The sequence below is a fragment of the Aulonocara sp. 'chitande type north' Nkhata Bay genome, linkage group LG6 (genome assembly GCF_057382095.1).
Source record: "Aulonocara sp. 'chitande type north' Nkhata Bay isolate Kocher_YH1m ecotype deep benthic linkage group LG6, A_spYH_male_GT1.1, whole genome shotgun sequence".
NCBI lineage: Eukaryota > Metazoa > Chordata > Actinopteri > Cichliformes > Cichlidae > Aulonocara > Aulonocara sp. 'chitande type north' Nkhata Bay.
The window spans coordinates 27,833,029-27,847,805 of record NC_141349.1 but is presented as its reverse complement, the minus strand read 5'-3'; the positions used below and the strand labels follow the sequence as shown (position 1 = coordinate 27,847,805).

At 38.4% G+C, this 14,777-nt stretch overlaps 2 protein-coding genes across 2 annotated transcripts; both read right to left on the bottom strand.

The window, feature by feature from the left end:
• Nucleotides 1-2,811: 2,811 nt before the first annotated feature.
• On the bottom strand, nt 2,812-5,420 carry cdkn2d (cyclin-dependent kinase inhibitor 2D (p19, inhibits CDK4)). The gene is made up of 3 exons (XM_086297611.1): nt 5,224-5,420; nt 4,715-4,873; nt 2,812-3,767 (listed from the first exon to the last, which is right to left on the bottom strand). Exons 2-3 carry the CDS (start codon nt 4,853-4,855, stop codon nt 3,414-3,416), a joined length of 495 nt encoding a protein of 164 aa, XP_086153737.1. The 5' UTR covers nt 4,856-4,873; nt 5,224-5,420; the 3' UTR covers nt 2,812-3,413.
• A 371-nt stretch (nt 5,421-5,791) lies between these two features.
• Nucleotides 5,792-13,961, bottom strand: ap1m2 (adaptor related protein complex 1 subunit mu 2). The gene is made up of 12 exons (XM_086296051.1): nt 13,678-13,961; nt 11,123-11,279; nt 10,921-10,988; nt 10,596-10,726; nt 9,742-9,889; nt 8,590-8,716; nt 8,333-8,475; nt 7,914-7,985; nt 7,365-7,523; nt 7,134-7,259; nt 6,174-6,249; nt 5,792-6,056 (listed from the first exon to the last, which is right to left on the bottom strand). The coding sequence occupies exons 1-12, from the start codon at nt 13,717-13,719 to the stop codon at nt 6,031-6,033; spliced, it is 1,275 nt and encodes a 424-aa protein (XP_086152177.1). The 5' UTR covers nt 13,720-13,961; the 3' UTR covers nt 5,792-6,030.
• Between the last annotated feature and the right edge of the window lie 816 nt (nt 13,962-14,777).

Here is a 14,777-nt window from a genome sequence, read left to right as displayed (position 1 = left end):
TTTGTGGAGAAGTGGTTTATGAATCCGTGAAGCTGTGTCACCCCTAATGTCTGTCACCCCTCACTGCTCCTCTCCGCTCTTTAATCAAAATCAGAGAAACTTTATTAATCCCAGAGGAAAATTGAGTATACATACAACTGCATGAAATGAAGTGTAGAAACAGAGACCGATCCCCATCTGCTCCAGTCTGCATACCAAATATCCTTTGGCAAGATACTTACCCCGATGCATCCACTGTGCATGTATTTAGATATAAATAGATATTAACAGACATATAAATATAATATAAAAAGACACAAGTATTAACAATAAATACACTTTAATCCAAGCAAAATAGAAAAACAAGAAGTGTGAAATCTTAGTTATTACGTTAGTTCGGTCAGACATTTGGATAGTTTTCCTTGTGTCATCTTAATTTACACACATCTGCGTGTGACTGCACCAGTACGCTGATTCAGGGTTTTCTTGTTTACTCCCACTATTGTTACTGCTGCTTGTAAACCTGCATATTTCTCCCAATCTGTGGATTAACCCAGCCACATTCAGGAAGTGCTTGAATGTAACAGCCACCCACTCAGTCAGTGAAGTCGCTGAGCTCTACCTAGTGGCTGGGCTGTATATTTAACCATCCTGGTTTTGTAACTGATTTATATGTTAGGGTGAGAAAATATACTTAAATATCTATTACACAATTTAAGGGCGTGGTGACGAAGCAGACCTCTGAGCGGAAAGTTGCTAAACTATCTGGGAAAATATGGGTGGTGAAAGACAGCATTTTGAGCAGAATTGCTCCAGTAGACTTTACTCAAACATCAGAGTCTGAGTCTGGATTAGCGCTGCTGAATAAACATCACATTCATTTAATGTTAAAATATTCCTTGAAGATGAAAAGATCAGCATTTAAAAGTAGGCAGATATTATCAGCTGTTCTAAAGCACAGCACTTGGTTTGTTTTTTATTTCATTCAAATGGAAATTTGTGTGTTTTCTATTGAAAAAATTTTGATTTATGTGATCGTTCTGTGACATCATAGATGTCTGCATAGTGAGCTGTGAGCGCAGCAGTTCAACTGTATCTCCTTTCTTGGCAAGTAAAGTTGGCCAGCAGCACACAAGCAAACAAAATGCCCATTGTACCACGAGAGCCCCGAGCACAAACATCAGCAAACTGTGCCACTGTTACCTACAAGCTCCAACAAAACAGGGCTCTCATTCATTTCTACTTCAGTTCAGCTATCTTTGTGACCTTTGTGAGACTTTTCACTGCGCTGTACATTCCAGCGTGGAGTTATTGCAAATGTCCTTGGTGGATCACCATAAGGACGTCTGAGCGGTTAAGACTGCATGAAAAGATGCAAAGAAAAGCACACAATGATTGATTAAATTCCTCTTTCAGTTGTGTTAATCTATTTTGTTTTGGGGGTTTTTGGAGGATTTTTAAAAACATGAGAAGCATCGGGAGTCACGGACAGAGCCGGGAATTTTGAGATAGTGAAGAAAAGATTATCTGTGGACTCTTATGTTCCAGCGACAAGTAGGTGGTGTGGTGATGCAGCGGTTAGCAGTTTTGGCTCACAGGAGAAAAAACAAACAAACTTCTGCACGTGAACCTTCCTGAGGCCTGATGCGTAGTTTGCATGTTTTTTCTGTGCCTGTGTGGGTTTTCCCCCGGCGCTCCAGTTTTCTTCTACAGTCCGAAAACACACATATCTTGGTGATTATAACTGTTGATTTTAAGTTCATGTGGATGTGCAATAGATAATAAATAATAAGAATGGATTGCATTTTATATAGCGCTTTTCAGGACCCCTCAAAGCGCTTTACAATACCACTATTCATTCACTCTCACATTCATACACTGGTGAAGGTAAGCTACAGTTGTAGCCACAGCTGCCCTGGGGCAGACTGACAGAAGCGAGGCTGCCATATTGTGCCATCGGCCCCTCTGGCAATCACCAGTAGGCGGTAGGTGAAGTGTCTTGCCCAAGGACACAGCGACCGACCGGCAACCTTCCGATTACAAGACGAGCACCCAACTCTTGAGCCACGATCGCCCCGATAGTGGGTAGAATAAACGTTTGATATGAATATGCTGATAAATGTGTCTTTATAGTGTAAAGCATTTGGTGTGGGAAATGCACTATGTAAATGCCAGTCCACTTCCAAGTGTTTTTTTTATTCCTATTTTACTGAACAAAAGTAAAAATATTCATTTTAATCCTCTTGCAACTGTGATAATTTACTCACCCCATCCCCCTTCGTTCTCTACATCAGGAGTGTCAAACTTATAGGTCACATGCAGTTCAATCTCATTTTAACAGTAAAATCATTGCACCGTAACCTATTTAAAAAAAAACTAAGTGTAAATAAGTACTTCCTTAAAACATTAAACCTGAAATAAATCTAGCCTAAGAACAAAAAATAAATTTACTTACAGCAAAATTTCTGTTTTTCAACTTTCTATCATTAAAAAAATGTTTCAATCAAACTCAATGAACCAGGTCAGCATGGCTCTTTGTTAAAAATTACAGAGTAGGAGTTTTCACCAATTTACCCAGCATCCAGTGGTCCAGATTGTACCCCACCAGGCCAGTTCTGACCAATGGCCACTAAAGCTCAGAAATTAAAATAAAAGTAAATCACTTCCTTTTTAGCCTTTTGTTATGACACCCTAAATTCACACACACCCACACACACAAAAAGCTGAGATGACCTGAGTGATCCCAGTGAGCAGAAACCCAAGAGCAGTAGCTCTTACTAGCCAATTACAGAATCCAAATCAAAATGAAAAGACAGCAAAACTTCAAGTTCAACACTTTATTTTGTGCTTTCTTCTTCAAATAGTGAAGTGAATAATCTCACTTAGATTTTAAAAGTATTTATATAAATAACATTTCAACAAATCACAATAAGGGTTGCTATTTACAAAGAGGAATATTCAATCCTATTTTAACAATAAATAGGAGTAAATTCAAACTCTAAGTACATCTAATTAATAGAAACACAACTATGCAAAGCAATCAGGGTGCACAATGTCAAGTTTTGTAAATTAAAAAAACAACAACATACAACTGTTACAATTCTTACACAAAGGAAATAATTAGAAAACACTGGGGGCGGGGGGGGACTATCTACAAATGTGCACTCCCAATTCATAGGGAAAACAGATATATATGTATATGTTCATATAAGGTGCCTAAATTGCACTGTGCAAAAGAGGTGTCTACAGTATATAGCCACCCATCCACTGAAAATAAGCTGCCAAGACAATATGTCCTGTCACATAATAATGCTGAGCCACTGTTAACAAAAGAAAAGAAAAATCCTTTACACAGCAACAAAAATCAAGTTACCAGGACTGAAGCGAAACAAAGTGTGAGGTTAGGGTTAGGCAAAATACACCCACTTTTCAGGCTAACTATGAATGTGCGAAAAAAGCAAGTCAATCATATCCGGCACGCCTGAAGCTCGGGCCACGTCTACCGCTGTCTGACCGCTGACGTTGGCGTGTTTAAGGTTGGACCGTGGCGCCAAATACTTCACAACATCCCGGTGGCCTTCCCGGATGGCGATGTGAATAGGAAGCGCGCCACTCCTGTCCGGGATGTTTACTGAGGCGCCGTACTCCACCAGAACCTGCACGGTGTCAAGGAAGCCTGTTCGAGCTGCGTCGTGGACAGGCGTTATCCCGTGCCTGTCCTGGACGTTGGGGTTGGCTCCTTTTTCTAACAACAGGCTGGCAATCTTGGAGTTCCCCATCATCATCACCTGTTGAAGACATTAGAGGAGAGGTGAGGAGGGTGCACTCTCAAATTCAACACCAGTGTGCAACCCTGAGAGTTTTTTTTTAACAGTCTTGCATCAAGCCGGATTCTTTTTCAATGTAATAAACACAAGCAAACAAAGTAGGAAGAGTTAGGCCTTTAGTACATCTATGCAGGAAAAACAAATCATGCCAATACAGCAGCCCTACATTAAATTTTACACCAGTGTGTTGCATTCATCTAGTGTTTCTGTTTTTTTTTGTTTTTTTTGGGGGGGGGGGGGGGTTTAGAAGAAAATGAGTTAATGTTAACTATTGCACTTAAATAATACTTGAAGTCAGTTATAAAGCATAAATATCAAACAGCTTTTTAGTTCCACTTCTGAAATTTTGAGGGATTTTTAATATATTTTATTACATATGAAACATCTCAAACTCAAAGTTTCGTCACCCTGAGTTTAGAGAAATTTTGAGGGACACTTTGTTTTCACTAAATTTGAACAGTGAATTAAATAATAAACACAATAACTGCAGGCGACATCCCTGTTCGGGGTCGCTCTATAAATGTTGAGGACATATTAGGTGGACTCCAGTGTGAGGTATCACTCCTATTCACTGCTGTTTATAACATGACTATAACGCTAAATACAGGCCATATAACTAAACGGGCTGTGGGGGCAGAAGCTTTCGCTTTAACTTAAATAATTTATAATTTTACTGTCTTTACAGACACCTTTATTGACACGCTTTATTCTAACATTAAAAACATGGCGCTACAAGCATATTCGAGAGAAGCGGCTGGTAATTTTTCCGCAGGCCATCGTTACAAAAGAGAAGGAGATTATTCTCAGACCGTAGGACGAACTATGTTTGTCCACCAAATGAAATGTGGGCTGTTAATACTTCTGTATATGTTTATAGATCTCACGTGAACACTTGAATTGATCCTCACCTGTAGGGCAGTCCTGCTAAACTCATTTGGAGTATCAGGATGCACTCTGCATTCCTCCAGGATCCTCTGCACCTCGCTGGTGTTCCCTTTGGCTGCTGCCGCCGTCAGAGCTTTGCCGGCATCCATCTGACTAAGGACCATTATAGTCTGCCTTCCTGCCTGCTCGGAGAGAGACGTACCACAGTTACGAGGAACGCAAAACAAACACGATAAGAGGGAGAAAAAAACCCAAACTGAGGCTGGCAGGTTATTGTCGCCTACAGCTAACGTTACTACAGCATCCGGCTAACGTAAGCCGTAGTTCCCCGCTGACGCCATGTTATATGACTCCGTGCTTACTATTCGGAGTTCTGCCGGCCGCTTTAACAAAGCGTACTGCTGAACAACACAAATATAAGCTCTACCGCCAGAGGCAAGTCAACTGAAAGACACAAACAACTAGCCTCCCGGCTAACAGCTAACGTTAAAAAGAGAGCTAACAAAACAAAACGAAAGCGCATTCAAGCTACCTGGTTTACTTCCACAATATCCAACGCGTCGCCAAGATTTTCGACCCCGCTGTCTCCACGAACCAGTAATTTTTAAAAGTAATTAAAACAACATACGTTTATCAACATTACAAAATACATTTGCGCGCTGAGCGCTATACAGCGGTGTCTCCAGACTACAATTTACAAACATTGGGGAGAACATACGCTGGCCAATCGCAGCTCGCCAAGAGGGTGTTGCGCTTCCATATATGGTAAATCGGGAGGAGTTACAACTCTGTTACTACGCTGTCACTGTGGTAACAGGAGCATTTGACCAATCGGCGCACACGGCTAAGAAAGCGGGCGATTCGTATACGTTGAGGTCTTCAAAGGCAGTTCATTCAGATTTCTAACCTTCGAGTGTATTTCTCCAGAGGCAAGTGTGGAAAAAGGCGGGTGTAAGCATTTAATTTTGGGCGGAATTTAGCGACTGTGATTGCACAAAGCCTTACTACAATACGATGGCAAAATCCACCTTGTGTGGTGTTTTAAACTCAAGAGAAAGACAACGTTTTTCATTAACACCAAGGTTAATGATTACAAACTGTTCTAAGTGAATCATTTTATTAATTTAATAATTAAATAATTTGCAGTGCTCACACAATAGAACATCACAATCAAATTGCTCATGGATTTAAAAAACACAAAACAACACACACAAGGATCAATGTTACACAGAGCAGGTGAAAATTTAAAGACATTCTTTCAGTCTAGTTAAAGTGATCATTTATGCTCCTTAGGAAGTCCTTGAAGTGAGGAAAATGTATTCAAGTTTCTCCACAGGTGTTACACATTAGTCCTCAGCTGGTAATCTAAAAAAATAAAATAAATAAAGAGAGTTAGAAAGGTTAAAATTGGACTCAGTTATTGCATCTGGGTAGGTCACTTCCTGCTTGGTAGAACCAAAGTCCAACAGACTACTAATATACCTCCACTTTGTGTTATGTAGCGGACCCACGGTAAAGCCTGGTACCCACTTTTTTCTATAATCTTCATATACCGCACCTGGTGGAAAAAAGCAGCAAGACACATTTGCGTAGTTAAAGTCCAGCTTCCCACAATCATTACACCAATTGATACTGGACCAAAGGGGTGAACTACGAAGTGAGATTAATGGGTTAGTGAGCTATGCTGAGCTTAAAGAGCCTTCTGTGCCAGGAAAGTGGCTCACTTTATGCCTGGCTAAATCACGTGTTCAGAGGTTTTGCTTAAAACCGGATGAAAGTGCGATCTTTTATCTACAGCATGTTTTAAGTGCGTCATAGATTCTCTGCTGGGGAACCATTTACATTTAATATTTAATACTTTAGAGTCTAAATGTATCCAGTTTAATGTCCAGTCATCACCTTAGAAATGAAGAGGATCGCAAAAGAAACTTACGGATAAATCAATTAAATGCTTATTTTAACCTTCTCTGTAATTGCTAGATTAACAATTGCCTGCAATATTGCATTTTATTATTATATTTAGATTTGTAATTGCCATGTAATTATCGTATGATTGTGATAACGTCTCTGATTGGAGTAGGATAGTAGTCATTTTGTGTGGAAGAAAAGTCACACGACCCATGAAACACACCTTTTTGTATGAGCGAGCACAGACGTTGAGGCAGAAAGCCCGGCTTAACAGAGCTGATAACTGCCAACATGATACCCATTATCTCCAACTGGGGTTTTAGGTTTTGTTAAGTCAAGTAAGACAAAGAAAGCCTGGCTGTGTTGAACTTTATTCATAGTATAATAAGCAGAATAGGAAGCTTCCCGGGTACCACTTAGAACTTTATAATGCATAAATAATAAAAACAGTATACAAGACTTTCCATAAAGATGCTTTGATTGTAGTTTAGTCATTCTACTTAGTTTTTTTGACGTTAAAGGAAACCAACACACCTGTATTCCTGAGACTGTGAAGTATGGGATTTCAAATTTCACAGTTATGGGAGGTTTGCTCTCCGCCTCTTCATTCTCCACGCTGGGCAAACCAAAATGAGCTCTCATGAGAAACTCTTTACCTCCCTGCATGGATGGACACACACAGTAAAAATGTGTAAGACACAAGAAAGCATAACTTTAGTCTGCAATCCAGTCTGCAATAGTTACAACATGTTGTGAATTTCTTACAGGAAAAGACTTGATGGTCCACACAACCAGGTTCTTCTCAGGCACATATTTGGCATTTCCTGTGCTGGTTTTGAACTTTGGCGAGTCTGCATCACTGGGGACAGGGACCCTCACTTCTACGTTATTTGCCACCGACTGCTTTTTAAACTGTCCCTTTGCCTGCAAATACAGGAATGTTATAGTAGGATATCTTATGAAAGTCACCTTTTTCCTGTTGTTTAAGGGAGACTGCCCCGTCACTGGACAGGCAGCGTAAGGACGTCATTGGTTTTTGAAACCGAACAAAGACAGTTAGTTACTGATGGTTAACAGGGAGTCGTGTGATTGTTGGTTTGTTTTTTTCTAATACTGTAGGGTCTTTACCTTACGATATGGAGCACTTTGAAGCAACTGTTTCTGTGAAAATCAGGCTATAAATACAATGGAACAATGGAAATCACTTTTTGCTCTAACAGTTTGTCTCTAGCAGGTTTGGGGCTAAACAGTTAAACCATAGATATAAATGTAATTGTGGTTAAAAAAAAACCCAAATATAATTGAGTAGAGTACCTTAACCATAATTTCCACTCGACTGTGAGAAAATTTCTCTATGACAGATTCGATCCATATCAAAGGCTTCACCTTTAAAAGACAAAAGGTAGAGTTTAGTTACACACAAGTTTAACATTTTATCTACTTAACATGCAAATAATTCTGTTTAAATGTTAATTTAATCCACGTGTTAATGTATAGTACTGTAACGCTCACATAAGTTTGCTTTCTTTCATTCACTTACTCTGTTTAAGTCTTTACACTGTTTCTTTTCCTTATCATGTGAATTTCTCAGTCATTTTTATGTATTTATTTATGTAACTAGTACAAGGAAGTAATTCTATTAGCAACTTCTACAGTGCACAAAACATAAAGATTAATAAATGCAACAAATATCTGAATTTCATATGAGTATAAAGTAGTGAGCTGGACAATACATGAGTATTGATGCGGTAGGACATGAGTTCAGACTCCCCATCTGGAGGAATGAAGGAGATTGTTCGATCGCTCTCAAAACGTGAGAGACGGACACACTGATGGAACTTCACGTCCTCCATCATCACCGTCTTTCCTTTGTCACCTGAGCATAAATCAACACAGAGTACTTAAAGTACAAATAAACAGCACCAACTTGTTTTTCCTCTAAGACTGGGGTAACACAGTGATAATGGGTACACAGAGGTCGCATACGTACGTCCAGTGAGGCCAAAAAGCACTCGATCATTGAGGCCCAGGCGCAGTTCGGGCATCCCCGACAGCATGGTTTTTAGCTTGATGCTGCCCACAATGTCACTGCTCATCACACTGCCATTAGCATTCACCTAAACAAATGACATTATTAAATCATTTAAAAATGAGTTATTTTGACAAATATTTGAACAATTATTAAGGAGAAGAAACGGATTTAAATAAAGGATTTTGACTTTGTCACAAAAAGTATTTTGTCACTTAAACTGACAAAATACATCAATGGCTTCACTAACACACTGCTAAAATTTAAGGGTACATCACAGTATAATATCAGTTACACATATCAGTAACAGTTACACACCATAGCCTCGGAGGACTAAACAGACTTCATCATGCTGAATGCTGCTAGGTGCCAGGTTGAAATTCAGGTCACATGCACTACTACGTTTTGCACTTACAGTTTGTATAGTTTCTAAGACTTTAAGACTCTCTAAGACTTGTTTTTTTTCTTGCTTTTTATATATACTGCCTATTTAAAAAACACAACTTTTTTTGCATGTAGAAGAGTAAAGTGAACAAGTCAAATTCCTTGTTTGTGTGGACAAACTTGGCCAAATCCTCAGACCCCCTGCGAGACCTTACACTGGTGCAGTGGGCCCTGGGTTACTCGTAGTGCAGGACATTGCCTCATCTCATGAGACATGATTTCCTGGAATATCAAAGCCAGACCTGAACCCAATCAGAGCATCTGACAGCACTACAGACTGTCCAAAAGCTAATTCATGGACTACTCGAGTTCTGGGAGGAGATACCACTGGACACAGTACCAAAATGTGGGAGCTATATCAGCCCGTGATTTCAATCTTTAACCTTAATTTTTGGGGTGACTTTGAATCCACCCCTGAAATGTGTATGTCAGCAAAGATTTTTTTAATTTGAATATTGCATTCATCCAGATCCAATGTGTAATTAAAGTGCTCCCTTTACAAAAATGTAAATAAGCAGTTAGTCCTAAAACTAACTTAGTTATAGGACTAACTATAGAACTGAATTGAACAAGACTTCAGAAATGAATCAATAATGTAGTCGTTACATAACCAAACCAATAGTTAGTATGCAAGTCCAATGGATTGAGGAATCCTTCCTTTCATCTTACCAATACATTGATGGACTCGATGACATCAATGAAGACCTCGTTCTTTTTGTACTTGATACCCTCTGACCTCCAGGACACAGCATTGGTCACAGTTGTCGGCACCTTGCTCTTTGCTACTTCAAGCTTGGCACCTTCCTGAGTAATGTACCTACAGCAGAGAGGTGCAACACCAGACTAGCTTTTAAAGATATATTTAAGGAAATATATTTCAGGAAAGCGATTCCGCTCCCTGAAGACCAACACAGAGAGACTGAGGAGGAGCTTCTTCCCGCAGGCAATACGGTCTCTCAATCACACCACCACACAGTACTGACCCACACATACAGTTCTTACACACACACACTGGACTTTCTGGACTTTGGTTTTGCACAACACTGGTCACTATATTCTTCATTTCCGGTTAATACTTGTACAGCTGCTGTTATTGTGTATATATTTATTTATATTTAGATTTCTTCATACATTCTTATATAGTTCTATATTGTGTATTGTGTATTTTGTTGTACAGTTATTTTATTTTCAACTTTAATTTATATATTTATCTTTATCTTATTCTTCCCAGTTAAATTTACCCTTCATTCTAATTTGTGTTGTACAGTTATTTCATTTTTAACCTTAATTTATATTTTATTCCTTCCTAGTTAAATTTACCCTTTTTAATTTTTCATATTTATTTCCTTTCTTATTCATAGCCTTTTCCTTTTTTGTTTTCTTTAGGTCTCGAGCAGTTGTCCAAGCATTTCACTACATATCGTACTGTGTATGACTGTGTACGTGACAAATAAAAATTTGAATTTGAATTTGAATTTTAAAAAATGTGTGTGTGTGTGTGTGTGCATGTTGAAGATTCTCACTCTTGTAGTATCTTGCTGTCAGTAGTCTGAGGGAATCCAAAGTCCATAAGTTCATCCAGCAGCTCATAGACAACCACAAAATTATCCTGAATGCTCTCCTCTTCCAGTTCTTTAAAGTACTCTGTGAACACCTGTGTACGGACATGCAAACACCGTCATTATCTGGACAGGATTTGAGTAACTGCCAGAATTTACTCTGGATTACAGCCATCTTTGACTGTCATGTTTCACTGATGTCCCAAAACAACAAAACCATTTCTTTGGAACCAGGATGCACAGGCAACAGGAAATATTTACATTATTCACCACACCAGGCATCACTCACCTCAACTAGTTTGTAGAGAAAGGCATACACCAAGGAAGCGTTGGAGTTCTTGTTTGTTGTAGCAACAACTGTATCGAGATCAGGTCAAGGAATGTTATGAAGTTAAAAACACTGCTGTAAAAATCAAGGACTCATCTTTTCATATGATTGCTAACGGTCATTGCCTGCAAAGGATGTCATTAAACACTTAGGACAGGGATACGGTAGAGGTTGCTGTGTTTGATCCACATGAAGTGAACGTTGCCGTGTGACATTACGGGACAGAGAAGACCTTCCTCTTCATGCTGCATGAGCAAAGGCATGAAGTGGTCTATCTCTGACATGTCCACATCACCTTTGTAGTTCCGACAAATCAGCACCTGAAGAAGGAAGCATACCAGCACGTGGTTACGAGACAACTGTTAATATAGAAATTACTACTTATGGAATGGTTTCTAGTGTCATTCTGTTAAATGATTGGAGGACAATGGATATCAAAATAGCAGAGTTTCAAACAGACCCTCAACTGGAAAAGCAATTAGAGAATGATTGGATATAATCACAATAATAACAACTGATCTTGTGATTCTCAGTAAAAAGAACTAAGCTCACAGATTTTAAACAACACTGATGAGGAAAAATATTAAAATTGTCTTTATTTTTAAGAAATACTCTTCTTTCTCTTTAATTAAAAATTTCTCAGATTAATTATCATTTTGTCCCTAATAGTGGGACAAAGTGATAAAAATTTGTCACAGACATTAAGACAAGACTCAGACATCGACCTTTTTTTAAGGTTCCGAGTCTTATTCATAATATTTCTCATACAAACATGTAATCTGTTAAAACACCAAAATATCCATAAATATCCTTTAAAAAAAACAAAACAAACCAAGCCTTTATCTACCAGAAATTTACACAAATTAATCCATCTTTAATTAAACATGGCTTCATTTAGACATTTAAACCTAAAAATTCTGATGTGTGAATAAAAGTAAACAAGAAATTGGAACATGGCCTTACTCGGCGTTCACATTCCTGTTTAGGAATGATATGTACATTTAATATACGTTAAAATACACAAACAACCAAGATGGGCAGAAATGTGAACATCAGAGGGACAGGACAAGCTGAGCACTTTGGAAGCAAAGTTAGAGAGGTGAGGCTGAGATGGTTTGGAGGGCAAAGGATGTTCAATATGCAGTTGTCAGACAGAAAGAAGACAATAGAGAAGGTTCATAGATGTAGCAAAAGGAGACATGGTGAGGGTTGGTGTGACAGATGAGGATGCTACTGGATAGGGTGAGATAGAGGCAGATGATCCACTGTGGCAGACTCCAAAGGAAGCAGCCAAAAATATTGAAGATTCTTCATGGAAGTAAGCACCTGGGGAAAAGCATATCGTCGAAACTTTTGAACCCTGACACCTGCATATTCCTCCCTTAACTGATCAGACAGGAAAAGAAATTTTAATGATCAGATTATGAGATAAATAACATCAAACAGGCAAACTGCATTTTCAAAAGACAAAACCACTAAATATAAGAAAATACCAGTCATTAGTAAAATAATAGCAGAAAATTAATGCTTTTAATCACCAATATGGCAGCACTTTACAACAGATGCTGAGACAATAATTACAATGATTAGTTACAATGTGACTATTATTATTATCATCATCATCATTATTATTATTATTAGTTCTAGCTATAAAGTAGACAAAAATTCACCAGCATGCAGCCTGTTTCAGTTGCTCCTGCTTTTCTCTTTATTTTAATTTTTTTCTAGTTACTTATTTCTTTGTCCTTTAATACTCTCTAAGGAAATTATGTAAAGTATTCCGATTCTAATTCTGAAGTGGTTGCTAATCTACTCTAAATGGAAATAATCATCCTTTTTTTGCCCCTTCATTTTAAAAGTATTAAAAAAAATGGAAAGCTCGAAGAGAATAGTATTTTTGATAGCTCTGTATAAAGTTAGGATCCATAAATATTTTTCTTTTAGTTGTTGATGGGACTGATTGTGTCATGACATGTATAACAACAGTCTAATTCACCCAGGTCATACATGAGAAGGACATATTATTATCTGGTGATGGAACCTTAGGTGTAGGGGAATAAAAATGTAAATAAAAGTTTTTGATGATGATTTGTTTAACCAATCAGAACCCAGACCCCTCCAAAAACAGAGCTATATTTGGTACATCCCCTCTCCATCTCAGTGTCGACTGGCCTTGGAAACGACACATGCAAAACCAACCAACCTTGAAACTTGCTGGTGAAAAAATAAATAAAAGAATGTATGGATTGAGCTTGGGTTGGAGTAGATAAATAGTAATGTCACCGCATCGCACACGCAACATGAAGCCACGAGAAACATTAACTCGAGGGTAAAGTTACATGTTCTGTCTGTCATGCCAGAGTCATGCAGGCTCCTGTGTAAACATAAACGTGACGGTGACACAAACTATCTACCTGAAGGCTACATGTGCTGCAACACGCTTTCGCTTCCATTGTTTAAAGCTTAATTTGCATTGCCATGTATCCGGAAGTAGAAAACTAAAAGTAAATAAAATAAAATAAGAAATATAAGAAAGAGTGTGTCGCACGGTCTGTTATAAATTTTTAACAACGCGTTTAATGTTTAACAATTAAAAGAGCACCAAAAAAATTCAACCCAGCAACCAAAACTGGTTGCTGTGTTGTTACTTATTCCTGCGCGCGTGGCAGGAATAAGTAATTATCAGTTGTCTAAACTTAGCTCGAGCTTTGCTCTTACCTTTCCCTTCAGATCCAGCACAAAGATAGCGGAGGCGGACATCGTGTCTGAACCCGGAGGACCAACAGCGTGAGATTTCACGAAGCGCCGAAACTGAGTTTAAAGCCTAACTCGAGACTTTTTGCTGCAGCTTTGTCCTGAAAATGTCAGGAACCGTTTAGGCCGGGCTGATCGCGGAGTCCACCGTGTCTTTTTCCTGAAGGTCCAGTGACGTCACAGCATGCAGGTGAAACATTAACTAGCTCACCTGAGTAAATGAAGTCCAGGAAGGGTGTGCTCCCCGCTTTAGCCGCCAGAGTGCGCCACAAACCGACAAATCATAGCAGGCACCGCGACAAGTGTGTGACCTCGTGACCTCTGTTGATCGAGAGGTTTTTCAGCGTTGATCCACCCCATCACCCCCTCCAAATGCTGCTTCATATTACAAGTTAAAAAATAATGTCATAAACTTATATCTGGAATTGGGTTTTCAGAAGCAGTAAAAGCAGCACTTCTTAAGCACACCTGATTATTCACCTGTGAAGATTGTGGGTAGGTATGATGTTAGCTTAAATCTTAAGTCGCAAGTAACATTTTCTTATTTTAAGCATTTTCTTGTTGCTGTGTGACTGTTGTACAAGTTAAAAGAAATACTTGTTATTTTATTTTATTGTATTTTATTGATGTAATTGTGGTTTTTAAGTTATCGGTTGATTGTCTGTAGATCGATGGTTGGATGTGTTGTGTTGTTTTTATCTGTGGACCCCAGGAAGAATAGTTATCGCTGCGGTAACAACTCATGGGAATCTGAATAAAGAAAGAATAAAGACTGAAATTATTATACTTCTTCTTCTTCTCATAATGATAATGATAATATTAATAAAAGTACTTTGAAAGTTGAAAAATTCAAACAGAAGACCAAAAATAAAATTAAAAGTATACAGATCAATTTTTAGACTCAAAATTCAAAAGTCATGCAAAACATCTATCCATGTCTATAAATATTACATGTAAATACAAATTTTTACAGCAGCACAAACAGAAAAGCTGCCAAACCTGTTGTACGACTTTTTGTTTTCTTTTTGCTAAAAATCTAAGCAGCACCTATTGAAGTATGTATT